This window comes from Miscanthus floridulus, chromosome 15 (assembly GCF_019320115.1).
Source record: "Miscanthus floridulus cultivar M001 chromosome 15, ASM1932011v1, whole genome shotgun sequence".
Lineage (NCBI taxonomy): Eukaryota > Viridiplantae > Streptophyta > Magnoliopsida > Poales > Poaceae > Miscanthus > Miscanthus floridulus.
Window position 1 is genome coordinate 13,818,926 of NC_089594.1, and position 27,509 is coordinate 13,846,434.

At 43.5% G+C, this 27,509-nt stretch overlaps 2 protein-coding genes and 1 pseudogene across 6 annotated transcripts; all 3 read left to right on the top strand.

Moving 5' to 3' along the window:
• Positions 1 to 221: 221 nt before the first annotated feature.
• LOC136509125 (uncharacterized) lies at positions 222 to 5,853 on the top strand. Of its 3 annotated transcripts, XM_066503932.1 has the most exons (11): positions 2,489 to 2,603; positions 3,150 to 3,410; positions 3,489 to 3,686; positions 3,765 to 4,120; positions 4,207 to 4,335; positions 4,417 to 4,619; positions 4,692 to 4,986; positions 5,072 to 5,164; positions 5,252 to 5,342; positions 5,412 to 5,572; positions 5,654 to 5,853. In XM_066503932.1, exons 4-7 carry the CDS (start codon positions 4,109 to 4,111, stop codon positions 4,726 to 4,728), a joined length of 381 nt encoding a protein of 126 aa, XP_066360029.1. In that variant the 5' UTR covers positions 2,489 to 2,603; positions 3,150 to 3,410; positions 3,489 to 3,686; positions 3,765 to 4,108; the 3' UTR covers positions 4,729 to 4,986; positions 5,072 to 5,164; positions 5,252 to 5,342; positions 5,412 to 5,572; positions 5,654 to 5,853. The 3 variants fall into 3 exon arrangements, with proteins under 3 accessions (XP_066360030.1, XP_066360029.1, XP_066360028.1); XM_066503933.1 differs by lacking the exon at positions 2,489 to 2,603 and adding an exon at positions 222 to 359 and having other exon boundaries at positions 5,252 to 5,572; XM_066503931.1 differs by having other exon boundaries at positions 5,252 to 5,572.
• Positions 5,854 to 6,705: 852 nt separating this feature from the next.
• LOC136509124 (uncharacterized) lies at positions 6,706 to 9,831 on the top strand (annotated as a pseudogene).
• A 1,829-nt stretch (positions 9,832 to 11,660) lies between these two features.
• On the top strand, positions 11,661 to 25,276 carry LOC136509324 (protein NUCLEOLAR FACTOR 1-like). Of its 3 annotated transcripts, XM_066504156.1 has the most exons (24): positions 11,661 to 11,893; positions 12,012 to 12,101; positions 12,474 to 12,666; positions 12,920 to 13,061; positions 13,854 to 13,959; positions 15,728 to 15,828; positions 15,918 to 16,040; positions 18,419 to 18,499; positions 18,718 to 18,863; positions 20,207 to 20,279; positions 21,368 to 21,427; positions 21,741 to 21,779; positions 21,864 to 21,952; positions 22,105 to 22,169; positions 22,425 to 22,471; positions 22,576 to 22,635; positions 22,855 to 22,926; positions 23,396 to 23,425; positions 23,593 to 23,687; positions 23,795 to 23,900; positions 24,003 to 24,065; positions 24,162 to 24,233; positions 24,686 to 24,783; positions 24,895 to 25,276. In XM_066504156.1, exons 1-23 carry the CDS (start codon positions 11,854 to 11,856, stop codon positions 24,758 to 24,760), a joined length of 1,968 nt encoding a protein of 655 aa, XP_066360253.1. In that variant the 5' UTR covers positions 11,661 to 11,853; the 3' UTR covers positions 24,761 to 24,783; positions 24,895 to 25,276. The 3 variants fall into 3 exon arrangements, with proteins under 3 accessions (XP_066360253.1, XP_066360252.1, XP_066360254.1); XM_066504155.1 differs by having other exon boundaries at positions 24,686 to 25,276; XM_066504157.1 differs by having other exon boundaries at positions 11,662 to 11,893; positions 12,477 to 12,666; positions 24,686 to 25,276.
• The last annotated feature ends 2,233 nt before the right edge of the window (positions 25,277 to 27,509 follow it).

The following is a 27,509-nucleotide window of genomic DNA, read 5'->3' on the forward strand; positions in this document are numbered from 1 at the left end:
TAATTTCTTCCTCGATTGGAAAAATGGAAAACGTAAAAAAAAAAAGGCGATACTCCTACTCCTGTCGTAGGCCTCGAGCCCTCGACTGTTCAGCTCCAATGGGCCGTAGGCCATGGCCCATAGGCCATAGCCCATGCCTGCCAGTCGCCGCTCGGCATCTGCCCGCTCCTGTCCTTTCCAGTTTTCCACCACACAAAACAAAACAGAACAGACGAGAGAGAGAGTCCTCGAAACTGAAATCTTCGCCGTTCCACTCTTCCCCAGCAATCTGCTCATTTCCTTGCGAGTTGCAACCTTGGTGCTGTGGATGGCGCTCGCAGTGAGCGCTCTCTCCTGTCGCCGCCCATTGCCCTTCAAAGGTACTGCTATTTCGCCATCCATCTTCCAGCGTTCTTGGCCCAATTTGATTTCTACACATCCGGCTGTTTCACGTCGTGGGAAATCCATTCTCCACCAACCATGGTCCATGGACTCTTTTCCGGCCATTTGGCTGTTTCGGAGATAGGGTTATATGTACATGCTCTCGTGATGCAGGGTGATTGAATTCAACCATCCACTATTTCTTGGGGATGCTTGCTTTTGTTCAACCACAAGCATGGCAGATTGGCAGTGATTGGAGGAACCGAAAAATATAGTGGATTAATATATCTTCAAAAGTTACTGTAGCAAAGGGGAGGTCATAAACTCCCATACCGATATACACCTATAATACCGGAAATCAAATACACCTATAATACCGTAAAATCGATTTCAAGTTTTCAACGGAATAAAAAGACAGTATATGGTAGAAACTGTAACCATATAATACGTACCCAAAAAAAAAAGGCGATACTCCTACTCCTGTCGTAGGCCTCGAGCCCTCGACTGTTCAGCTCCAATGGGCCGTAGGCCATGGCCCATAGGCCATAGCCCACGCCTGCCAGTCGGCGCTCGGCATCTGCCCGCTCCTCTCCTTTCCAGTTTTCCACCACACAAAACAAAGGGTTAATTGGATTCATGTAATTATAATTTTCGATGATCAGAGAAACGCCATTACTATTTGCCTATTCTGATTCTTAACATTATAATTTTTTTATTCTTTGAAATACGTCATGGTGTATGCTTACGATGGACTTAGGCCCACCGGCAGCATACACGACGTCATCCTATTTTTGTATGGACAAAATTACCCTTCCATCTTCCTCCCTCTGTGCCAATGACATGTGGACCCCACTAGTCATCTCCTTCCTCCCTTCTCCATCTTCTCCGGCAACTGACTCGAGCACGCGATGGCGCTGGCTGCTTGCCGTGCTCCCGCAGGTGCGCAGGCGAGCAGCTGCCGCATCGCAGGCGCACAGGCGAGCCGTGCCGCCTCCTCTGGCGAGCAGTCGCGGCTGCCGCCGCCATGAGAAGACGACCCCACCTCCCGGTGTCCGTCCTTCTCCTCGCCCTCCTCCATCAAGGACCTCCAGGTGCTGCTCCTGTCCGACGCCGCGACGCCCTGCTCCCCCTCGTCTTCCGTCCGCATCTTCCATTGGGTCCGCATCACCGTCGACGGGCGCGACCTCGCCATGGACTCGCGCTACCTCCAGGAGCTCGCGCGCTCCTCCCACGCCTCGCGTCCTCACGGCGCCTCAGGTCTTCGTCTTGGGGCGCGGCGGCGTGCCGCGTTGCGCGACCGGCGGCGAGGGAGAGTCCACACGGCGAGCTAGGGCGCGCGCGTGCGGCGGGCCAGGGCGGGTCTAGGGGCACGACGGTGCAGCAGCGTGCCGGGGTGTGCGGCTGTGGCGCTCCGTCGCCGGCTGCTCGCCCGCAGCGCGCGGGGTCACGACAGCGGCTCGTCGGCTCGCCCGCAAGCCCGCAGCCGCCGCCCGGCAGCGCCCGCCGTGGCCGCGTCGGGATGGAGCGCCCTCTGTGCCGGAGAGAGATGAGGAAGAAGGAGATGACATATGGGCCCCGCGTGTCAGTGACAAAGGAGATGAAGTATACGTCTTCGTATACGCCTGCAGCTGGTCTATACGTATTCAGTGGCATTTTTGTGGGAAACAAAGAATTGTAATGACGTGCTTTGAAATAGACGAATAGTAATGGTGTTTCTCCAAACATCGAAAATTATAATGGCACGAATCCAATTAACCGCAAAACAAAACAGAACAGAGGAGAGAGAGTCCTCGAAACTGAAATCTTCGCCGTTCCGTTCTGAATTTTTTTTAATTTTAACACTTTTTGAAAACTAATTTTAAATCTAACACCTCTGATTTTTTTAAACTAACACTTTTGGCCGCGCCTATTGCCCTGGCGCGGCCAAATGCCTGTGCCGCGCCATGCATGGTGGCGCGGCACACGGCTGATGTGGCAGCGATTAGGAGCGCTGACCGCTGACGGGGCAGGGCCTGTCGCGCCACCGATCTTGGCGCGGTAGTGCCGCGTCAGCGGTCATGGCGCGTCGGGGCCAAATAAAACCCCGCGGCCGAGCCCCCGGCCGCACGCACCCCTGCCCGCCCGCCCGCGCCGCCAGCCAGCCGACGCGCCCCGCCGTCGGCCATCGCTCGCCTCCAGCGGCCGTGCCCGCCCGCACCGGCCGTGCCACGAACCCCGGTGCGTCAAGGCCGCCCGCTCCTAAGGTACCTCCCTCTCGGTTTAATGTTATTATGATTATTATTGTTTTAGGATAATTAGTTTGTGATATACATATGTAGTTTTTAGGTTTTAGGTTAGGATTTTGGGTTTAGGGATTGATTATGTATTTATTATTTAGTTTGTAGTTATTTATTTAGTTAGGGATTGTAGCGATGCGGTTGTCACTGCTAGATCCGGTTATTATTTAGTTTATAGTTAGTTATTTAGATAGGGATTGTAGCGAGCCGGTCGAGGGATCGTATTCCATTCGAAAGTTACGATCGTGGGTTCATCCCGTCATGGCTGTAACGCTGAGCGTAACTGGCTCCCTCGCTTCTGGGTTGGCTTTTTCGTACTACGATCTTTAGCCTCTATCCACGTCCCTAGCACATGACCATCGGGCTTTACCTCTTTTGCGCGCTTGTTTATCCTAACCTTGTGCCGATTTATTTTGGGTTAGAGTGAATATTTTACTTTGCAATGCTACATAATGTTAATTTGAATTTTGTTAATTTGAGTACTCTAACGTTTTGTTTATCAATTTGTAACAGGATGGCCCATCCCACGCAGCACCCGTTGTACCCTATTCTTGAGGTGGAGCACGACGACCAGCATCGATCACACATCTTGAGTGACAACGACGCAGAGGTGGCCTTGCCTCCTTTGAGGCCCCGCACGCACACCAGGGCGCACCAGTGGAACGAGCGTTACGCATTGTACATACGGCGTGCCGGCTTCCTCAAGCTTGTTCGTGTTGTCAACCACGGTCTTCCGCCTCTTGACCCAGCATTACTTACCGTAGCTGTAGACAGGTGCGAGTGCATTCTTTGTACGTAACCTTTCTTGTAACAAATTTGAGGCAACTAACAGTCGTTCTATTCTTATAACAGGTGGAGGCCTAAGACCCACATGTTCCACCTACCTTGTGGCGAGATGACCTTGACATTGTAGGACGTGAATGCTATTTTAGGCCTTCGGTTGGGGGGACTTCCAGTGACAGGGATAGTTGACAACGATCACTGGAGGGAGCTGGTGGCTCAGTTTACTGGCTTTCTTCCACCGAACGACGAGGCTTTCAAGAAAAATAAGTGAGAAATTCAAGCCTATTTAATATTTGCGTTGCTTTCCTGCAGCCATCGAGTCTCATTTTCTTTTGTAAATTTTAGGAAAACTTCTGGTGTTTTATCGTCCTGGATCACGGAGCGCTTTGATTACTTGGACCCATAGGCTGAGGAGGCTCAAATCGATAGGTTTGCTCGAGTGTGGCTCTGGCACTTTCCTCTTTCCAGACGCCTCGGGCAACACCATCAACTGAATCTTCCTTGACATACTACGCCAGCCGTGGGAGAATATAGCGGCGTACAGCTGGGGCAGCGTTGTCCTGGCATGGACGTATCGACAGCTATGCGTTGCCTGTCGTCGCACCTCAGGATATGCGAACCTTGGGGGTTGCTCGTACCTACTCTAGGTTTAGTGTTGGAAACGATGGCCCGTTGGGAGGCCCCTTAATATGGATTTACCGGTAAGTGCTTGGGTTCATTATATTCTTTGATATGGTTACATATGATGGGTTTATTAATGGCTAATTCATTATCGTGTTCAATGTAGCAATGGAACGGGCAGGATACACTCTCTATAGCTTTGTTTATCTGGACGGAATCAGAGTTAGTTAGAGGGAATACGAGGCGCAAGTACAGGGAGTACACGGACGGTCTCGACGTCCTAACACAGCACCAGGTTACGCTCTTTTTACTATCATACATGTGTCTTGTTCGATCTACACTATATCACAGCCTAACTCAATTACGAAATGTTCAGGTGCATTGGTGTCCTTGGGATGCTCCGGAGTTCCAGAACTATCTCAGTCCTATCACTAGGGACGAGTCAGAGGAGTATCGCTGCAACGTCCTTATTTTCTTCCACGTGGTCGAGATTCACTTGTCCGTCAGGGTCTGCAGACAGTTTGGAAGAATGGCAGGCTACCCACCACTGCTTTACTCCACCAACCAAGGATTGCACGGGTGCGTTATCGATTAATAACAGAGCTACAATCCAGAGATGTGTGTGGTAGAACTAACATCGTTTTGTTGCAGGTTTGACCGTAGGAAGATGTACAAGACCAAGGATTAGCGCGTGACACACAGCGCACACATCCACTTGTGGGAGACCAGGGAACGGCAGCCGGTCCATGTGGGTCCTCCACACGACCAGCACACCTTCGACGAGTACCTACGCTGGCTTCATAGGTCTACAAGGACACATATCAAGCCCTCGTACACTGAGAAGGCGATTGACGAGGACTCAGAGGAAGATATGATCGAAGATGTGTACGACGTTGCCACTAGAGAGGACACATAGCTACAGAGAGCCCCGCTACAAAAATACGTGGTAAGATACTTGAATGGTACAATTTGTTATCCATTTGGTATTAATTATGTATACTAAAACTGTTCAACCGCGTTTCTGAACCCAGGCGACACAATTGTTGAGGCTATCCAACGAAGCAGCGTACCGGCTTCACGAGTCTAGAGGACAGGGGCCAGGCGTTCTCGAGGCTTTTGTGGAGGTAAACATAAACTAGTCTGTTCCGAAATTGTTTCTTTAGTGTACATGCGTTTGTGAAATGCGCTAACTTTAATGTCTATTTATGTAGAAGGTGAAGAAGAGCTGCAGGAAGCTAGCTCAAAAGTTGAGCTGCATGGACACTCCTTATGAGGAACCGCCACTCCCGGCGCGGTCGGGTGGTACGTCTTCAGCCTCTTCGAGGACGCTAGCCGGCTCTTCTCAGCCAATGATAGATGCCACTTTCGCAGTGCGTACACCACCACATTATAGCGCTGGGAAGGACCCTGCAATCGAGGACGACGAGGACGACGACGACGAGTGAGAAGATTGGCCGCAGGACGAGATTGGCATGTCTCAGCTAGGTGGTGCCCCGTTTGGCACCCAAGGAGCATCACATGTACTAACAAAGGTAGTTTCTTTAAATACATAGGCTACATGAACTAACGATCACAAAGAATTCTAAGTAATCGTGCATATCACATACTTGCAGGGTACGAGCCATACACACCAGCGACGCGACCACACCGACGTTGGCTACACTCCCAATGTGTTGCCAACAAATCCGAAGAGACAGAGGCGTCCGAGGAATCCTTACACTCCTGGGTCTTAGTTTGTTAGGTCGAATTATTATTGGGGTCCGAAACTTGCATGCTTATTTGGTTATGTTATGTCGAACTTAAGTCAAACTTATGTGGCACCTTGTCAACTTATGTTATTTGCTTCATATTCGTTTCAATGCGTCGCGACATCACTGTTTGCGAGATTAAGTAGCAACTAGTTCAAAAAATGGCAGTCCCGGGATATCTCGACACCGGTGGCCGACGTCTTACGCGAGGGGTCGAGGAAGCCGGGGTCCATGGTCGCGTCGCCGCCGATCCTACAATACGGGGCCAAAAAGCCAAATAAATAAGTTTCCTTAAAAAATATTCGTTTCAATCCGGTCTAATTTTTCGTAATCGATTAGTTAACATGGTAGTTAATCGTATAATGAAAGACGGAGAAAATATCAATTACCTTATCAATTTCTCTATTCGGCCTTGAAAAATTTAACAAAATATAGAAATAAATTCACTATTCATTTTACGTCAAACAATACATACAATAACTCCCACCATCGGCGCGACGCGTTCCGATTAAACCGTCCAGGTAGCGCCGGGTTGGCGGCGGGCGCGGCGGGCAGTCTTGCTGCACGGGCTGAAATGACTGGCCGCGGGGTTTTATTTGGCCCCGACGCGCCATGACCGCTGACGCAACAGTGCCGCGCCAAGATCGGTGGCGCAGCAGGCCCTGCCCCGTCAGCGGTCAGCGCTCCTGGTCGCCCCACGTCAGCCGTGTGCCGCACCACCATGCATGGCGCGGCACAGGTATTTGGCCGCGCTAGGGCAATAGGCGCGGCCAAAAGAATTAGTTTTTTTAAAAAAAATCGGAGGTGTTAGATTTAAAATTAGCTTTCAAAAAAATGTTAAAATTAAAAAAAAAATCTCCATTCTTCCCCAGCAATCTGCTCAATTCCTTGCGAGTTGCAACCTTTGGTGCTGTGGATGGCGCTCGCGGTGAGCGCTCTCTCCTGTCGCCGCCCACTGCCCTTCAAAGGTACTGCTATTTCGCCATCCATCTTCCAGCGTTCTTGGCCCAATTTGATTTCTACACATCCGGCTGTTTCACTTCGTGGGAAATCCATTCTCCACCAACCATGGTCCATGGACTCTTTTCCGGCCATTTGGCTGTTTCGGAGATAGGGTTATATGTACATGCTCTCGTGATGCAGGGTGATTGAATTCAACCATCCACTATTTCTTGGGGATGCTTGCTTTTGTTCAACCACAAGCATGGCAGATTGGCAGTGATTGGAGGAACCGAAAAATATAGTGGATTAATATATCTTCAAAAGCTACTGTAGCAGGGGTGTCATAAACTCCCATACCGATATACACCTATAATACCGGAAATCAAATACACCTAAAACACCGTAAAATCGATTTCAAGTTTTCAACGGAATCAAAAGACAGTATATGGTAGAAACTGTAACCATATAATACGGCCCCCTCATCCAGACACGGCAGTTGGTGCTGTAGTAACTAGTCTAAAAAAATGTTCATGTCAGTGTTAGGAAGGCTGAACATATGACTATTTCCTTTTCCTCTGTAAATTGACCTTCTTGCGTATGTTTACTACTTGCGTTTTCATGCGGAAATGTCTGACTATATCATTCTTTTTTAGAAACTATTGCTTATGTCATTCTGGTACCCTTACATTGACAGATAATGCTTGATTAGGTTGGAACGTGCAAAGCCCGGTTGCTACATAGAAACATATGCAGTCTGGCCGACTTACTGTAAGCGGTGTTCTGTCACATGAGTGACTTTTAGTTGCTCTCAATGTATGCATATGACAAACATACATTGTTCGATATTGAAGGAGGTCATAACATTTGCGACAAAGAACACCAAGAGGAAAAGGAGAAGTTTTCCAAACGAGTCAAAGGATTCGCTGTTGGTGAGGAAGCTTCTTCGGGCAGTGGAGGAAGTGCCAGCACAAGCCTTGACGTCAATAGCGAGGATGTTGCTACTGACGATCAGATTTCAGGTGCCCCAAGGACTGCTGTTCTTCAGGCTTGCACTCTCACATCAGGCTTGCTGCTTGCTGGAGGGCTTCTGCTTCGCCAGGTAAACACTGTGGTGTTCTCTAGAACAACTTTCAGTTCTTGAGACGGCTTTGATAGCGAATTCTAAATGTTGCTTTGGTGTAAGTTATACTAAACGCATATGAGTTTGTGCTCTGCTGTTACTCGGGCAGTATCCTGAACTCTTTATGAACCCAGATTGCTTACTTTTTGCCCTCTGTATCAAATCCTGAATTTCATAATAAAATGGCTGATTGTCTACCGTAGGCATCACACCTAGCATCTTTAAATGGATGGCCAATTGCTGATCCTACAGATGTTTCATGTAAGTTTTTTCTACATCTTTACAAGTAAATCAGATTTAATGTGATATTTCTGACTAGGCAAAATGCCTTATATCATATTATTAACTTAACTACTGCTTTTTCTGCAGTCAATTTTGAAACTTGGCATCTTGAGTTGGTTGCAGGACTTGTAATAGTAATCTCCTCTAGTAGATACATTTTGCTACAAACATGGTCAGATTTCAGAGATTCCAGTGAAGCTGCAAATAGACAAGTTCGTAACTATGAATACTTCGAATATCTTTTGAGTTGTCTCTTTTCTTGGAGTTATTGGTTTCACATTTCAACATGCTGATAAATAACATAGTTCTAATATCTTATAGAGGTTCAGCGTAATGAGAAGCATTCTGTTAAAAAACGAGATCCAACCTAGGAGGAACTAGACGGTTTTTCATTAAGAAGAGAAATAGGCACTCAAATTCAATCTAAGAGAGGCCTTGATCACTTGAATCTGGGTGGTTGGGTGCATTACCACACCTCCCACCCAACCAGTTGAGCTAACCTTATTTCCTATGAAAAGCATTCTGTTATACACTGAAAGATATAGTTCTTTGTATGTCCTGGTCTTTTACCCTAATGAAACATAAAGTTGTGCAGTGCCTTGCGCCAACAGAGTTAATTATATTGGTGTCACAAAAAGAACTCTCTTTACATGAAGCCTTCCACCAACCTATTCTTTACTCCCTTCAATTTCGCATATTCGTGACTACCAATCCAGAGTTCTAGACATGCAGGTGTAGGATGCTAGGATCTCTTTCCATTCTATTGTCAACAATTAGTCTGTAATGTCTTCTCCTGAAATCACTTTTGGACTCGAACCTTGCCAAGCTTACTCAGCATTTTTAGATACTGGATATCTCTTATTGAAATCCAACTCAATTATTTTATTTTCATCCATTAGATCCTTACATCTCTAGAGCCTCTGGACTACATTGTTGTTGCTTGTCTCCCTGGGATGACTGAGGTGAGCTCATCGATTAAAAGATAATATTGCTTAAGAACACTGGTTTGGTTAATAAAGTAACTTTTTATGTACACTTTACATATAACAGGAGTTGCTCTTTCGAGGGGCGATGATGCCTATCTTGGGACTGAACTGGATTAGTGCCCTTATAATCGGAACCATTTTTGGTGTTCTTCACTTGGGCAATGGCAGGAAATATTCATTTGCAATCTGGTACATACTTTTCTGCAGTATTTTTGCATGTGTGCAACTGGAAAAAGTGTACTATCTCCTGCTATACACATAAGTGTTAACATGTTGATAAGATTCAGATATATTCTTATACATTTTTTTATGTTTCCAGGGCAACATTTGTTGGCTTTGCCTATGGTATAGGAACCATAGCTTCCTCAAGCATTATAGTTCCAATGGCTTCTCACTCCATAAACAATATTATCGGAGGTTTACTTTGGCGCATTACCAAGAACTCACAAAAGTAAATATACATAATACCCTTAATAGTCATCCCTGTAAGATCTTGCACAAGTTTAGACTTTTTAGTCCTTAGCCTTATTAGTCATATAGTCAGTATTAGTGTCCATTATTGCTTCGCCCATGTATTTTCTGTAGCTTATTGTAGTTTTTCATTTTCCTTTTTTTTTCCCTACTACCATATGGAAAATGAAGTTAAAGATGACTACTTAGTACTTACCTGTGAAAAACAGAATGTGGAGTCATGGACTCATGGTCTACAGAATATAAGTTGCAATGAGCTTGAAACTATTCTTTACTTAATGGTTACGACTTGTCAAATTCAGATCTGTTGCTTCGAAAACAAACATAAAAAGCTATATCAATGAAATTTTCTTTTCCAGTGCTCATCCATATACAAGATATATATATAGTCAGACTTCACTCGTAATAATAAAATGAGGAAGTTACTGTGAAATCTGGCCGTACATCGTTGTGGGGGGACAAAAACAAATAACTGAAAACATATTGTCCATGCCATGTTCTTCATTGAGTTCAAATTATCCGCAACACCTTCCACAAACTGGTGGACAGGAGATTGCTGAGCAAGCAGTGCTCTGGGTGATGGCTGGAGCTAAGGCTCTGGGAGAGGTTTTGGGTTAGATACTGGATATGATTGTTTAGATCTTCAAAGGCTCATATATGTGTTAAAAAATGAAAATGCTACGGTTAGGGCGTCCGTCCGCCCGGACATACCTTGATGGGCCTGCGGACCGGCCCAACAAGCCTGCTACCTTCTAAGTTCTACCAAATTAACTGGACGCTTCGACGGCTTCTAAAAAAAACTGGACACTGCGACATTTCCCCACTTCGCCTCGCGGCGTTCTCCACCGCCGCACCACGCCGCCCGCTCGCCGCGGCCACCTCCACTGAGTCGGCGAGCCTCCTTGCCGGCACCGGGGTATGGCCGCTCGCCGGTGTTGTTGGGTGGCTGGGCCAACCCAGCAGCAGCCGCGCAGGCGCCCTGACGCCGCGTGTGGTCAGGCAACCAGGAGAGGGGGTCGTTGCCGGCCAGGCCCAAGCCAGGCGCAGGCGCAGCTGGCCACTGCCAGGCTGCGCCACCATCCTCGGCCGTCGGCTGGCCGAAACCGGCCGTTCCCTGCTCTTGCTTTGCGTCGCACGGAAGAAGAAGGGGTGAAAAGCATGTTGCAAGCGCACGTTTCTAAGTGTTTTAGAGGTACGCTGCAGGTGTTTCAGATGGATATTGCAAAAGTAGATCAGGATGTTGCATATGTTGCCATGGTTGTGCATGTATGTTGCATGCGTCTGTTCCCAATGTTTCATCTGTGTTTTCGGACATATGTTACAAGTGTGTTTATTTGGATGTTGCATATATTTCATATATATGTTGTAAGTGTTTTATTTGGATTTTGTTTATGTGTTGCAATGGTTTTCAAGAGTTTTTTAGGTGTTTTTTTTCTAAGTATTTCAAAAACATGTTTCAAGTGTTCATCTGTCTTCATACGTATGTTATAAAAAGGATATTGGGTGTTGCATATGGGATGCGCGTGAGAAAGCGGGAGGGGCGTGAGCAGTCCCCATTTACAGTCTGACGCCGCGGGGTGATATCCAGGCGACGTGGGCCCTACGTGGGAGTGCGAAATGCAGGTGCGGGTGGAGGTGTGCAGGCACGAGCGGGGCGAGGAGTGCAGGCGCGCGCAGGAAAGGGAGTGCAGCACGGGCGTGTGGACGGACATCCGGTCGCTAGCACTACCGGTTAAAAAACTAACTCATGCCGTGGATTCAACTTGTAATTGGATCATTTGTGGTATCTTAATATATTGACGCGTAGTTCTCTTGTGTTGGAAAAAAGCCATTTGCAGTAAATTTGTCTTTGGTGCGGCGAAAGGAGGAACAATTGTAGCAACAGATAGATCCTATGAGAGATTGTAGCAACAGATAGATCCTATGAGAGTGTTACTTGCTTTTTGTGAGTAGTGTTCGGTAAAAGCAAATAGAATTCCAAATGGAAAATGAATGAAGTTACCTAATATTTTGTTTTTCACGGCTCATTTATGCAACTTCACATTGGGCCCATTAAGCCCACAGCCCAACCTGTACTCCCGCACCCTCCCGCGCTCCCAAAGACTGCCCTCCCCGCCGCCGCCCGCCGCCCGCCCCGGACCCCTGTGCCTGCGCGGCTGCGCCTGAGCTGCTCCTCAAAACTCTCCGCCGCCCGCCGCCCGCCCAGCCTTCCGTTCCTGCTCCTCTCTCAGGTCGGGCGTGCTCCACTGCCATCCCCAAGGGAGATGGGGAAGCGCAAGCCCATGCCTTCCGCCGCCGCTCGAGGTACGAAGCCCTGCCCAAACCGATTCGGCAGTTCGGCACCACCTCCTCCCCTCCGTTCGAGCTGTCCTAACGTGCTTTTTCCCTTCTCGTGTTGCTGTTGCTGTTGCTGTCGTCACAGGATCGAAGAACCAGCCAAAGAGGCCGAAGTCCACGAAGCAAGGAGCTGAGTTACCGGAGGAGAATCCCCAGCTGTCGGAGCACGATGACGGTATAATCCTCTTCTCCTTGCGTTGGTTTCTTTAGGTCGAATGAGTAGCGGAAAGTTCTTAATTGGCTATTGACTTCACGTGCAACTCCTCCGTGTGGCCCTCATTGGATTATTTATTTATGCATCTCCATTCTCCAATGGTCTGCGTCTAGTAGCAAGAAGCTTAAGTTGCTAGTTTGTGCCACTAGAGAGTTTTATTGTGGAGTTACTCAACTGACGACAGGTTTTAACTCAAATTTCTTTGTGTAGTGGCGTGCAATCGTACCATCGGCCTTCCTCCACTTTCGCTCGCTTTTTTTTTTTTCTTTTTTTGCTTCCTGTGACAAAATAGTGCTCACGCTCGTTCTTACGTAACTTAAGCATTGTGTGCAGCAGAAATTTTAGATACGGAATCCGGAGCTGCGGGGACTGTTCAACTTGACAAAAAAGCCAATGGGAGCTTTCAAGGTACAGCACAGAGTGATGAAGATGACATGGAAGATGAATATGACGCTCCTAGCGGTGATGCGCCAGGTGATACGATAAACAATGGCAATGATTGTTTTGATGAAACAGAGACTTCATGGTTAGTGCTGCATATATGATTTGTGATTTGTGTTAGTAGTTATCTTTTTAGACTGATCTGAGTAGGTTAGCCCTCATGACTTTTACTGTCGGGGTATAGTTGAATTGGTGATTTTTCGTTGAAATTCCATCCATTATTATCAGTAAGCAGAAGTGACAAAAGATGCTTATCATTTCTATATATTGGCCATTTCCTGTTCTTGCGTGCATTGTCACTCCTTTTTCAACACCGTCTCCTTCTATCTGTTTTGCAGTTCATTTCATCGTCATGTAAGCCACATCATGACAAATGAAGAAGTCAAGGCGTTGATGAAGAAGAACTATAAATTTAAATGGGAAATGCCTGCTGTGGACATTCCAAGGTCCAAATGGGTTGGAACAGGTGAAAAAGTGCAGGTATAGTTTTGGTTAATCCTTATGTATGTATTTTGAAATTTGTATGGTTGTCATCTGAATATTGTTAGATGATAGGGTGTACTATCCAATATTGAGATGTTCTATAGTATATTTCAAGTTCGGATGCTATATTACCCTGGAATAATAACTATGCCTAATGCTGCCGAGAAAAATAACTATGCATAATATGCATAATGGCAGTGCCGATTATAGTGGCAATCGGGTCATTGTCGAACTGTATACCTCTTTCATTGTGTTTCCGTGTTTGAAGGCTAAATTGAATCACACACATCATACGAAAGAAAGGGGAACTTGATCTTTTCAGCCTGGTCATTGAATTTATGTGAATTTGTAGCTGACCTTTCAAAGATTTACTAGTACTCTTAGTTTAAATCAGTTATTACCTTAAGCGTGTTTTGGTACCTAATAATTTTTTTATAAGCATGTGAGTGAGTTACTTAGAAAATAAATACATTTGCATTCTATGTACTTTATACACTTTCTCAACTGTCCATCGCTCATCTTACAAGTTGGAGTTGGGGAACACAAGAAATACTTGTTTCTGTGATTTCTTAATATTTGTATGGTGCACATATTATGAAGTTTGGCAAATTTTGTTAAGCACAATATCCTCTAAAATATTGCTCTTGTTCATTTTTGTTTGTCTATGTCTTGTTGATTGACTAAACTAAATGTCAAATTAGTCACTAGCTTTGTGATTTGGTTATCTTACCAATTGTGCATGACAGTTTTGGGATGATTAAGAAGAACCTTGATGCTTTGTTATTTTAGGAAGCTTGTGATGATCATCTTCGTGATGTCAAAGGAAAGTTGAGAGACCATTGGCAACGTACGCTGTCTGATCATTTAAATTCTCGAATGAGCTTCTTCTCTCTTTGTAAGTTCTCTTTATTGCAATAAACAGCATCTCTTCCTTGTCTGCCTTAATCACAGCTGCGAAGGTCATTGTTCTTTCTTGTTTTACACTTAGGGCCTGTTTGGGAGTGCTCCATTCCTATAGTATCCCAAAATACAGAGTTGTAGGTTAAAAATGAAGTTTTAAGCTTCTGTTTCCAGTTGTAAATGAGAACCATTATAGCTTACTGAGACACCAACCCTCACTCTTCTTCCAGGCTCCAGCTCCACCTTCATGAATTTGTGAAATAGGTGGAGATGGAGGTCTGCTGAATAGGCTTTATGGTTGCTGAGTTTCGGTGGCTCTAAACCTGTTTGCTTTAACTATTTCTGGATTATTTGTTACTTGCACCATTCCAAATTGTAAGCCATTCTGGCTTTTCTAGATACATAACTTTTACTATGTATCTAGACATAATGTATATCTAGGTGCATAGCAAAAGCTATGTATCTAGAAAAGCCAGAACGACCTATAATTTGAAATGGAGGGAGTATTTAATAACACTATAACAGTTATCTTGGCCTAGAGTGAATAAAGGTTTTAGCTATCGGTTTTTGTGGTAGAGCTCAGTAATATTAGAATAATAATTGTGTGCCTAAGTTTTATTTATTTGTGAGAAACAGCATCTCTCTGTCTTGATTGTAGCTGGGAAGGTAATGGTTCTTTTCTTTCCTGATACTTGGGGCCTGTCTGGGAGAGCAGAGAGCTCGAAAGCCTACATCTTAGTCTAAAATGAGAACCGTAAGGTTCACTGGCGCACACACCCTCAGTCTACGCCCTTGACACAGTACCACAGATTATTGGAGCTGGAGCTCTCCCAAACAGGCCCTTATGGCAGCTCACATTGGTGACTTTAAAGCACTTTACCTTCGCTATTTCTGCATTTATATATTGCTTTATAAGAGATTATCTTAGCTAGAGCAAATATAGGTTTAAAAAAAAGAATATCTTTTTTTTTTAATGTAACGGCAGGAGCTCTGCCTTTCAATTAAGAGAGGGAAATAGAATTTTGTGTACAAGGGAAACAAGCCCTCCTGGGCAGACAAACAGCGACAAGGAGAAATAAACTCCAGAACTCAGAAGATGGGCTCTATCCCCTCCCTACAATGGCTGTCTGGGTTTCAAAAAAGAATATCTAAGACAGGTGATAAGTTATCAGATTTTACAAAACCAGGAATTTTTTCTACAATCTTGCATGAACCAGCTGTTGCCTGGTCACTTTTTTTACAACTGTCACTTAAGTGTTGATCTTACATTTGGCCATTTGTGTTACTTTTTGTATATGGAACAAGATAGCACTTTTAGTTGTTCTAAATCCCAAAGAGTGAAGTCTATTCATGGTGTATGTCTATTCAATCCCTGGTCTAATCATATTGCGGAAAAGATGGGTTACTGATACAATTTTAGCTCCACCAGTCAACTCCAAACCCTACTTTCTGTGATGCAGTAACTAAACAGCCAAATTAGGGCTTTATCTCGTTAAATTTGTTCACAGTATGATGTATGGTATGCTTTCTATTTTCCTTAATAAAAAAAAAGGACAGACCCAGTGCCGGAGGCTCCCACATGAGTGGTCTAGGGAAGGGATAAACCGAGACAAGCCTTTCCCCCGCAAAATCTGCGGAGAGGCTGCTTCGAACCCACGACCTGGTGACTCAGTGAGACAGCTCTCACCACTGCACCAGGCCTGCCCTTCTTTTCTATTTTCCTTAATGTTAGATATAATTTTATTCTTCATGTATTACTGTAGGTAACAGTTATCGTGACATAATGCATTGCAATAAGAAGCCATTTTATCTGAAAAGTAATGGTCCTGATTCCAGTACCATGGACGCTTATCTTATGCATGCTGTAAGCTTTACTATCTCTTTTTGGTCATGTTATTATTCTTGAACCTCTTGATGGTGCTGGCTAATCTGCAAAGCGCACTACTTCTGCAGTTGAATCATGTTCATAGGACGCGAGATGTTGTAATTAGAAATGACGCGAAGCTTAGGAATGACACTGACAGAGATATTTCGGATGATAAGACATACCTTGATCAGGGTTTTACGCGCCCAAAGGTATATCACATCAAGAATATTGACATGTTGAGCACCTGTTCTGTTGCCGTGGATACATTAACTGAGATTACACTACCAGATATTTTTAGTTGTATTTTAGTGTGCTATCCTGAATTTGTTTTGCAATATTTTCTTTGTGATGTGTGTTGGCAAGAAAAAAGACATAATTATGCGAGGTGGATAGGTTATAAGAACACATTAAGCTGTCGTGACAGTTGATTCCTGCATGTTTACTCGCAATTTATGAGGAACTATGTTTTATATGTGATCTGTAGAGCTCGGCTACATTACCCTTTTGTGTAATTATAAACCATGGCATGTCATGCTTCTTAAGATTCATGTGACCTTTGTGTTAATTCCCTGATTTCTCAAATAGTATTTCTGTCCCACCAACAACTTATTGCCGTGTGGGCACGGTGTGTGGAAGTGTGCTGGAATATTGCAACGAAAAATGCTTGGAAATGTGTTCAAACCCATAACCTCAGTCCTGAATCGCATGGTAGTCCGTCCACTACTGTGCCATGCTTCTTTGATGACTTTGGTATGAAACTCTATATTTAAGCTGTTTTGAGCCAGTTGTCCAACCGTTTAGACCAGTCAAGGGTTTGTGGTTTGACCAGTATGGTGTCCAGTCCAATCCCAATAACTATGCCCTTTGGGGATTTTTCCCACACCATCACCAAGGAAGCTCTGCAGGATGTGAAAGCTTTTAATAGAGGATGTCCTGGTCTAAACAAATAATATTGTCCTAGGTGTATGCTTTTCGCGGACGATGTAGTGCTAGTTGATGAAAGCCGGACAGGAGTGAATCAGAAACTGGAGTTATGGCGGAAGACTTTGGAGTCCAAAGGTTTTAGACTCAGTAGAACTAAAACTGAGTATATGAGATGTGACTTCGGCACTACTACTCGGGAGGAGGAAGATATTAGTTTGGAAGGTCAAGTACTGCCTAGGAAGGATACCTTTCGATATTTAGGATCAATGCTACAGAGAGATGGGGATATTGATGGAGATGTTAGCCATAGATCAAAGCAGGGTGGATGAAGTGGCGGCAAGCATCTGGTGTCCTATGTGACAAAAGGGTACCACAGAAGCTAAAAGGCAAGTTTTATAGGACGGCGATTAGACCTGCTATGTTGTATGGTGCAGAATGTTGGCCTACGAAAAGACAACATGTTCAACAGATAAGTGTCGCGGAAATGCGTATGTTGCGTTGGATTTGCGGTCATACAAGAAGGGATCGAGTTCGGAACGATGATATACGCGATAGATTAGGGGTAGCACCAATTGAAGAAAAGCTTGTCCAACACCGGTTGAGATGGTTTGGACATGTCAAACGGAGACCTCCAGAGGCACCGGTGCGTAGTGGAATCCTAAGCCAGGATAGTAACGTGAAGAGAGGCAGAGGAAGACCGAAGTTGACTTGGATAGAGGCAATAAAAGGAGACTTGAAAGGATGGAATATACCCAAAGACTTAGCCTTAGATAGGAGTGCTTGGAAGACAGCTATTCACGTGCCTGAACCTTGATTGCTTCTGCTGGGTTTCAACTCTAGCCTACCCCAACTTGTTTGGGACTTAAAGGCTTTGTTGTTGTTGTTGTTGTTGTTGTAAACTCCAAGCAATAGTGGTAAATAAATAGCCAATCAATAGTATTCTAATTATTAGGGATAGGTTGCCAGTTGACTTGACTTAACGAGGCATTTGGATACAGGGATAAAGGGGGTGGGATAGGGAAAGGGAAATGGATGAGCGGCTAGGATTAAACGAGGCGTAAAGAATGAATGGCTAGGATACAATATTACCCTTTGGAGGGTGGGATATCATTTCCCTATCCCATTTGCCAAACATACCATAAGGCCATTAGGTCATGCGTCTCATGGTGTCCAGCTGCGGTGTGGTCTCAAGGTGAAGCCTTGGATGACTTTGATCACATCTAAGCAAATAATATCTAATTGGACACTGCACATTACAGAAATTTATTATGCATAAATAATCGTGTTGGTGTAATTGTACTTCCAGTACAAATAAATATTGTTTTGGATATGCAGTCAACCATTTCAAATTGTGTAGTTGGGATATCTGAAAATTGATACAGGTGGATTTGTCTCAAAGTTTCATAACAGAATGCATTTGCTATACTTTATAAATATATTACAACAGATATTAGTAGTCAAAGTTGTGTTTTGCGGACCATGTCGATGTCCAAAATGTCACTTATTTATGACTGGATTGAGTCCTTTTCTCATGCAATTGTCAATAAGTAAACTTATCTGGCATGCTATCGGTTTGGTACTTTGGTGGGGCCTGTACCATAAATCCAGTCTTTAAGATACATTCATATTAATCCTGTTTTCTTTTGTCTAAATATATTTTTAGGTTCTTTTCTTGTTACCTCTCAAAAGTTTTGCACGACGCATTGTGAAGAGATTGATCCAGCTTTCTCCATTGCCACAAAAGGTAAATTTTCATTTTCTTATATTTATATGCAATGATTTGGGTTCTGATTTCTTCAAGATGTGAAGTAAGTTTATATAAAAACAATCCTACATACATTTGATCCTTTTTTCTGCTGATACAATAGCTGATAGGGTTATGTACAGATATAACCATATCAATAGCTCGCTCTCATATGCTTTTATTTCTGGTGCTAAGTGATATCTTTCTCTTTTCTCTAGGATAGTGCCATGGGACAATTTAAAAAGGAGTTTGGTGAATCAGACGACGAGGGGATACCTGAACATAGCACAAAAACTGCAGACTTTGACCTTCTTTTTGCTGGAGATATTGATGATCACTTTCTTTTTGGCGTAAAATTAACGAAGTGAGTATTCTATATAATTACTTAACATTTACTCCCTCCATTCCATAATAGAAGGTGCAACTACCTTTTCTCGTAGTCCCAGAATACTGGGTGGCAGCTTCTGGGCTCCCGTTCCGCGCATGCAACATTTAGTGTGGTGTTGGATGGACACTCCTTGGCTCCCATGCCCATGCAGCTAGACACTGGCACAACATCTTCTCTCTCTCTCTCTCTCTCTCTGTAGTAGTACAGCATCTTGCATGAGGCAGCAGAAGTGAAGCATTTTTCCTCGGAGCTGGGCAGGAGTAACTGCATTTCTTGGTCTACTGGGATGGAAGAGCATTAAGTATTTAAGTTGCTTATAATAATTTTCAGTTTCAGACTGCAGCTTGTTTCTCTTCACTTTCCACAGATTATAGTTAAAATGGTCTTTCCTCCTTTTACCATCACATGATTGCAAATTGACAGTTTGGATTTCAATGTATATTGAGTTGTGGATCTATAATATGTTCCCATTTCGAGTTTCAATCAGCAGCTTTTATTTTAGTCCTTTGTTGGAAATCCACTCATGTCATAATCTTATTTTCATCATTACAATGTTCAGTACTCATCCATTTGCCTGGACTTCACTGAATTTTACCTTCTACAAAACAATCATATGTCACATGTTTGTCTTTATCTTTTGCAATGGTTTGATAATTTGATCTTCTATTTTCAGAATTTGGCATTTAAATTCAATTGTCCTCGTTCGTGAAACTCACTTTGCAAAATAATTTGATTCAAAAAGTCTTTGCTAAGTAATGCATCAGGTGTTATGGTGTTCTTAAATCAATATTGGCTATGGAATAGCAGTTATTTCACATTCTTTGTAATTTAATGATGTTGTTTGTTCTAGTCTATAATAGTATGGCGCCTTAAAGTAAAAATTGTTAGTCTATGATACTCATTTGAGTGGCAGGTGCCAGGTGGCATATTATGTTTCTTTGTACACAGCTACACACACAACCTAAGATCAAACTTCGTGAACTTTGAGCAACAATTAATCTAACAATATGTAGATAATATTTATTAAGAAAAAACCATTGGGTTCATATTTTAATGTTTTTTCTTATGAGCGTGATATTGCCATTATCAATAATATGTCATAAGAGAAATTAATGCTCAAAGTTTAGTTTGGAGACTGCCACGAGTCATACCATGCCTTATTTTTTGAAACGAAGGGAATATAATCTTATGACCAAAATATAACTTTCAGAAACAGATAAGCTAGTCTTCCTGAGAATATATGCTCTACTTATTTTTTTCTAGCATATTGATTACTGAGAACGTCTAAATAATTAATGTTTGAACTAATGTTTCTGCAGGAAATCTATTAAGCTGTATAGTAACTTCTATTTTTCTGATATAATAGTTGCATCTCCTTTAGCACTGAAACGTGTAAGTATTTTTTTTTTCAAAAACAAGATTTCTTCATAGACTTCATAACCTGTACTTGTGTTCTGCAGTTGTACATTACTCTTATTCTGGGCAGACCTTGTATGCTATTGTCCTATTGATCTAGAATTTGATGTACTCCTTCCTGAAAAGTATATGGAAATTGCTAGAATACTTAGGATATGACACTGGTGGTGGTTAGCCAGTAGTATTGTGGGGAGATCCAGGTGGGAACCGCTGTATGCTATAGCAAGAAGCTGGTTTTTTTGGGTGGTTTTGCAATCTTGCTTCGTTATGGGAGGAAGTATGCAAGATGTGTCATAGTGCTGATGGCAGAACTTGTGGGTACAGGTAAATGTAAATGGCACTACACTTCTAGTGTGATGGCTTTGAGAAGTAGCAGCTTCTGTAGGACAGAATCCTCGGGAAAATGCTGGTTGAGGAAAATGCATTAATAAAGCCTTCATGGAGATTAGCTGTTGGATTGGTCAATCTAAACGATACCTGTCTGATTGGATGAACGAAACAGTATTATCGAAAGCATTAAATAGTGTCATCAAGCTTTAGGTGTTTCAAGCATGATTGGAGATTTGTCTGATATACTGAACTTTGATGGGGGGTATAAAACACTGTCTGAAACCAAGCCATTTCAGCATCCCTGCTATGATCTTGTCAATCTTCATCTTGTTCCCCTCCTTTTGTAGCAAGCTCCATCCCTGCAAACAAGACAATCCAGCAGAAAATACTCTGTTGTCTTAATAGAAAACTTCCTCTCAATGGCCCATCTTGTTCCTTGTTCAAAAGGCCTGACTGGTAGGTCACACCAAATTCTTTGGGATCCAAATAAACAAAAAGTCTACCAGCGATTAAGGCGGTTGTCCTATCTAAAAGTCTTCTGTATGCCACACAATTAGAACTTAGCTATATAGCAGCCATAAATTTTATCTGTATTTTTTTTATCGTTAAACGCCAATTTCTTTCACCTCAGCTCATAACTTTGTTTTCTAATTAATTACATTAAATTGAACTTCTGGAACATGTATATTGTTATGGAGTTCTATTGTTTATGCTTTATGCTTTTCTGTTATCAGAAAATTGATGGAGGAGAACATGGCAAGGAGAAGGATTTTGATTTCCTATCTTCAATTGAAGTTAGTTCCTTTGACCTTATGATCTATTCGCCACCTCATTACTAGATACACGTCTTTTTTTTAAACCATAAATAGTATGTTGAGAATCTAAATTCACATGAAAAAAAACGTATAAACTATATCTCTCACCCAAAGTACTCCAGAATATTGTATGTTGCAGGTTGCTAATGTATTAGTCTATTTGAACAAGAACTGATTCAAAGATTTGTATCTCAACATAGACTTGTATTTAGGAATGGAACAGAGTGCATTTTTTTTCCTTCTGTTTCTCCTTTCTCCTTGTTTACTTATTTCTAAAATGGTTTGTATGCAGATAGTTGTGGTTGATCATGCAGATGTGATATCTATGCAGGTAAACTTCAAGGCTTATATATTTTTCTACTTACATTTGGTTTTGTACCTTTTGGTACAAATGACAGTTTATGCATGGATGTAGAACTGGGAGCATCTGGAGGCTGTGTTTGAACAACTTAATCAGTTGCCAACAAAAGAACATGGAACCAATGTGATGCGAATTAGACCATGGTAATTCTGTTTCCTTGAATATTTTTAATGCTCTGATAACATCGACTCTCTGTATTGTGGACAGTCAATTTTCATGGCAATTCATTATTAATTATTTATGTGTATTCTCAAACTATATCCATATTAATTAAGCTTGTACATTGATGTCCAAGGTACTTGGATCAGCATGCACAGTACTATCGGCAGACAATACTGTTGAGCTCATACCTTACACCAGGTATGGATTCAGCTGGAATGTGGTTTTGACCTGCCCCCTTCCCTCCTCTCCTCTTGTTTTCAGTAACATAGAAACTGATGCTCAAGGCAACTAGTTATGCACAGGAACCACGAGACCTTGATTAGTTATTTGGTTGATAAATGATAATTTAATGATGCTATGCAGGCTTCTTTTACATCTATTACATATTTGTCGATTTGTTTGTTCATATACCTATGTGCATTTCAAATTTCAATTGTTTTCCATGTTATGCAGAGATTAATGCTTTATTTAATGGATTGTGCTTAAATTATGAAGGAAAGGTATGCCATGATTGAAATAATGAAATCACTGAGTTAGCTGTTTCTTTCCTCCCTTTAAGGGAGTACATGTATTGTTGAATTAATAGTTTTACAACTTCTACTAGATTAAAATGGTGACCGAGTATGCAGGTGTTCTTCCCAAAATACAACTTGAAGTGCGGCAGGTGAATGCTCTTATCCATCTTGATTCTGCCACATTGTTGCATATATAGTGAATAAAACTTAAATTTTACTCATAGATATATTTGTGTAAAAAAAGGTCTTAATGCCATGGATTCAGAATCCTCCTGAGTTATACTAAAGTTCATGCATAATTTTATATCTTATTTACCAAAACAGTTCTTGACTATTTTAATCCTTTTCAATGTGCAATTACTAAACAGGTGTATGAACGATTTGATGCATCTTCTATTGCTGAAGCTGATGATGCACGCTTTGATTATTTCTGCAACAAGGTCTGTTGTTTTATGCTTGTATAAGATATCTTCCAATGTACTGGAGTTTGCTCAAATAGTACATTTCTTATAATGAAGGATTTACTAGTTACAGAATAATCTGAGCAACTTTGTACTATCCTTCAAAGTGTACTGAGGCTAGTTCAAATTCTACAAACATCCTAGCAAATCGATCTATCTTGACAGTCTAGTCAGTAAACTTATCTGATAACCAGCTAACTGATCTTATCAACTTGACTAAATCTCTAAGCAAATATCTAGCTTACTTGACTGGGCTAGCTCAAGCTGTGGGAGGCTTATTGGCATGTGGCCTTTAGGTGTGCCCCACCATGACAGTCTCTTGGCTACGTACTGCTGAAAATTCTAGAGTTATTATTTCACCATTTTTCGTGATCTATTCCATATATAAATGTGTATTAATATATTATTTAATACATCTGTCCTTTTTATATTATATGATGTGTTACAGGTATATCCAAAGATCCGGGACTTGGATGAGGTATGCTCTATTCTGTTATGTGCGAACATTCAGTTGTGTTTGATACTTTGGAAATTTTGTAGGAACTTAGTTTTTGATGCTCAGCATCTCCTGTAAATATTGATAATGTCCATGCTCCTACAATGACTATCTCTTGCAAGATTCGCTAATTGTCTAGTGCAATGCAGGGTGGATTGCTGCTATTCGTTAGTTCGTACTTTGAATATATTCGAATAAGCAATTTCTTAAAATCTAAGGAAGCGTCATTTTGTCGAATTGGAGAGTGAGTAGACCTTCTTCTCATTATAGATTATTTTATTAGTTCAATTTAAGTTATCCGCCCTTAGTCTTAAGACAAGTGGTATTTATCTCAATGTGCTCCCAAATCAGGGCTACATCACAACAGGATATATCTCGTTCAAGACTCTGTTTTTTTGAGGGCAAGAAAAAGATCTTGCTTTATAGTGAAAGATCTCACTTCTACCACCGATACAAGGTAAAATTGTCTGAAGCATTACTTATTGTATTCTGCGATTCCTGTTGTTTCTGTGTTAGGTGTATTGTCTAAGGATATTCGTCATTATTTCTTGACGTGCAGATCAGAGGAACAAAGCATTTACTAATTTATTCATTGCCAGGGAGAAAAGAATTTTATCCGGAGGTATTGACTAAATTGCAATTTCATTGCTTTGTCTCATGGCTTACGGTGAAGAGGTTTTGAAAGTTAAACTCCCTTGGGTTTGTATCTTCCTTTCAGCTTGTAAATATGCTAGGTGAATCAGAGAACCGGAAGTGCAATGTCCTTTTTTCTCGTCTTGACCTTCTTAAGGTGAGTTCATTATTTCACTAAGTTTGGTTCCATCATGGAAACTGTAATCTTGTCCCGCTATTAATTTCATGCTCTGCAGAAACATTCATTTCATGGAGTTTGTGATCCATAGTATCATGCAGTTCAGCTGTTCAGTTAGCAGTATGAACAAATTTATTTTAATCTTTGTAGTCGCACTATCAAATTTCTCATAGTCTGGATTCAAGATTAGAATCACAAGCTTTCGGGTTTTGAGCTTCTGTTTGAAAATTTGTCTCACCTGGTTTTGGTTAATGCTCAACAGTTTCACATGCAATTCTCTCCTGATTATTTGCTAGTCTTGTGTATGTCCAATTTCTTATGCTGTATCTTTTACAAGTTTATATGCATTGCTTGACTCCATGAGTTAATCTCCACCAACATGTTAGTTATCCTTCGTCTTCGTGTGAATTGACCTTGTTGCTAACTTGCAGTTAGAGCGGATTGTTGGGACATCTTCCACACGAAGGTTGATTTCCTCGGACAAGGGCATGTTTGTCTTCTGCTGATGTAGCAATGTAGCAGCCTAGTAGGTTAGCCCCTACTGTTGAGCAGATGAATGCTTTTTATATTTATCCATAAGCTATGTTTTGGCCATATACCATCTATTATTAACAAATCCACTCTGGGGATACCATATACCGCCTGACGCTGGTCACCGAGCCGGGCTGCGCGCGTGGCCGCTCATCCGCTCGCCCCCTTCCCCCGCCGCGCGCCTGTCTCTCGTCGCAGTGGAGGCTCGGGAGTTGCGTACGGACGTCCGGCCCTAGCTCGTTCTTTGGCTGCTACTCGTAAGCTCCTACTCCTTTGCTGCATGATGAGAAAAAAGAAGTGGCACATAGGAAAAAGAGCAGAGCAGAGAAGAAAAAGAGAAGAAAGGAGAAGGAAAAGGAGGTTAAGGGTTTAAGGGTTTGAGAGTTCACTTGATCTTTTGCAAATTTGAAACCTTTCTTAGAAGTCCAGAAGGGTAATATCAAAGAGCACTTGAATGCAGAAAAGTTTCTCGTAAAAATCAATTGGATATTTGTTGATTGATTTGATGGTAGTATTGAACTGATTTAATCGATGATTTAAACCTTCCTGACAGCAGACAAAGATAGTGCGTAGGAGTTCGGCTGGCTTAAAGCCAGCCGGCTGGCTTGTTTTTCCTCTCACAGAATCACTGTTCACGTCCTGCCAAAACAGTATTTTTCTCTCACAATAATCAGCCGGAATAGTATTTTTCAGTCGTGCCGAGCAGGCCCGCGTGCACTGCCGACAATAATGCATGCAATCACATGCCGACAATAATGTATGGAGTACGGAGAAGCATAAAAATAGTCTCCGCGCTTGGCGCGAGTGAGAGACGACAGACAGGCTGCTCTGCTCTGCTCTGTCCTGCACGAGAGACGAGAGACGAGAGACGAGAGCAGATCCACTCTGGGTGGCGAACTAATCACATCCATGATACTACTAGTACTATAGCTGCTTCTAGCTAGTATTATTCCCGTCGTCCATTTCCAAAGCTTGCCTGCCACTCTTATAATGTTGGTTACCAGATAAGCAAATTCTGTGTCGTGAGAGCCGTATGTAAGCAAGCGATTAAGCATGTGTCACGTTGTAGGAACAAACTGTTAGTTGATCTCCACCAATAGGCCCTATCTCTGCTCCCTGATCGGGGGAGCCCAACCTTAATCCGGTTGGTGGGCCCCTGTCGCACAGCACACATAAAAGAAAGGTGAGGGTGAGGGCTCGGACGACGAGTTTCAACGGAGCCGCCACCCACCTATAGAGAAACCCTAATCCAATCCTAAAGCGTGCTGCCAGCGACGGGATGAGTCCCCAACCACCGTCGCCTATGGAGGTCATCACCGCCGTTGACCCACTGCAGGTTCTCCGACGCCCCACTGCCTCACCACCACGCCGAGCACTGGCATCCGCGAGGCTGCATCCATGGCGGCATCGACGTCCACGCTGCCGCTGCGGTGAAGCTCCGCAAGGTCGAGGAACCTAACTACGGATCTACGGGTTACACACAGAGGTACCAATCCTGCGATCCTAACAATGGCATCAGAGCCAGGTTACAAGTGTGTAACCCTAACCCTAACCGGGTAAAAGAAGAAAGAAAATCCACCGCCACCGCGCGGGGGGAAAGATGGCCGCATCGCTGTTCTACACTGGCGCACGGCAAGAACAGAAAAGAACCGAACACTCCCTAACCCTAACCCTAATTGGGTTAAAGGAAGGGGGAAAAGAAAGGTTTCGGCCTTAAGACGAACAGAGCCGAACCATAAATCCAAAAGAGAAAAGAAATAAAAGAAAAGAAAGAAAATTCCAAAGAAAGAAGAAAAGAAGGGTCGGAACCCTAACCCTAACCCTAGTTTCCCATTCGGATGAAAGCAAAAGAAAAGAAAGAAAAGACAAAACAGAAAAGATGACAGGTCGGATTCCGAACCCTAGATCTATAACCAGTTCGGAAAAGAGGAACAAGATTCAAATCCGAAAGGGGAAGGGGAGAAGAACAGGGTCGGCACACGAACCCTAACCCTAACCCCATTCCCCACATCAGTTCGGATGAGAGAAGAACCAAATCGAAAAGAAATAGGGGAATGAGAAAGGGAAGGGAGAAGAAACCCACCCGAACCGGCCCTTGGCCGGCGTGGGAGAAGAAAGGCCGAACCGGGGCTGCTGCTCGCCGGGCTCGGCAAAAGGGGCACCGTGGCCAGGCCGCTCGACGGCGGCGTGCTCACCCGTTGGGGAGCACGCGCGCCGGCGAGGGGGCCGGCGACAGCGCCAAGGTCGCTCCACCGCCCGCTCGCTCACTCGGTGTCCTCTCGGTCGCTGCTGGTTACGCTGAGAGAGAAGAGAGCGGCGCTGAGAGATAAAGAAGAGAGAGAAGCAGAGAGTGCGAATGGCCTAGGTTTTCCGGTCGGGGGACGCGGCCGCGGTTTTGTTCGCGCGAAATCGACGCGCAGCCGTCGATCTCCATCGGACGGCCGAGATTGCACGGGCCAGCGATCGGCCCATGGGGGCGCGCGCGGCCACGCAGCTTTGGCAGCCTAGGCCCAGGTTGCGGCCTGGGAGCTACAGTACTCGTGTCAAAGGAGTTGGGCCGGGCATAGAGCTCGCGTCAAAGCAGAGGGGCCGGGCTGTTTTAGCGGCCGGGCCGAAAGAACAGTGAAACATTTGAGTCATATTTTTCGTTTTTTCATTTTCCAGTAAAGGTTTTATTTCCTGGAAAATGGATAAATAGCTCAAAAGAAAATAGAAAAAGAAATT

Excerpts from the sequence above, each read along its gene's own strand:
- LOC136509125 (XM_066503933.1), top strand. Across the intron at positions 4,336-4,416 it reads ACGTCCTAACACAGCACCAG|GTGCATTGGTGTCCTTGGGA; the intron begins GTTACGCTCTTT and ends CGAAATGTTCAG. Across the intron at positions 4,620-4,691 it reads ACCAACCAAGGATTGCACGG|GTTTGACCGTAGGAAGATGT; the intron begins GTGCGTTATCGA and ends GTTTTGTTGCAG.
- LOC136509324 (XM_066504155.1), top strand. The coding sequence starts at position 11,854 with ATGGGGAAGCGCAAGCCCATGCCTTCCGCCGCCGCTCGAG. Across the intron at positions 18,500-18,717 it reads TTTCTCCATTGCCACAAAAG|GATAGTGCCATGGGACAATT; the intron begins GTAAATTTTCAT and ends TCTTTTCTCTAG. Across the intron at positions 22,927-23,395 it reads TTGATTATTTCTGCAACAAG|GTATATCCAAAGATCCGGGA; the intron begins GTCTGTTGTTTT and ends GATGTGTTACAG.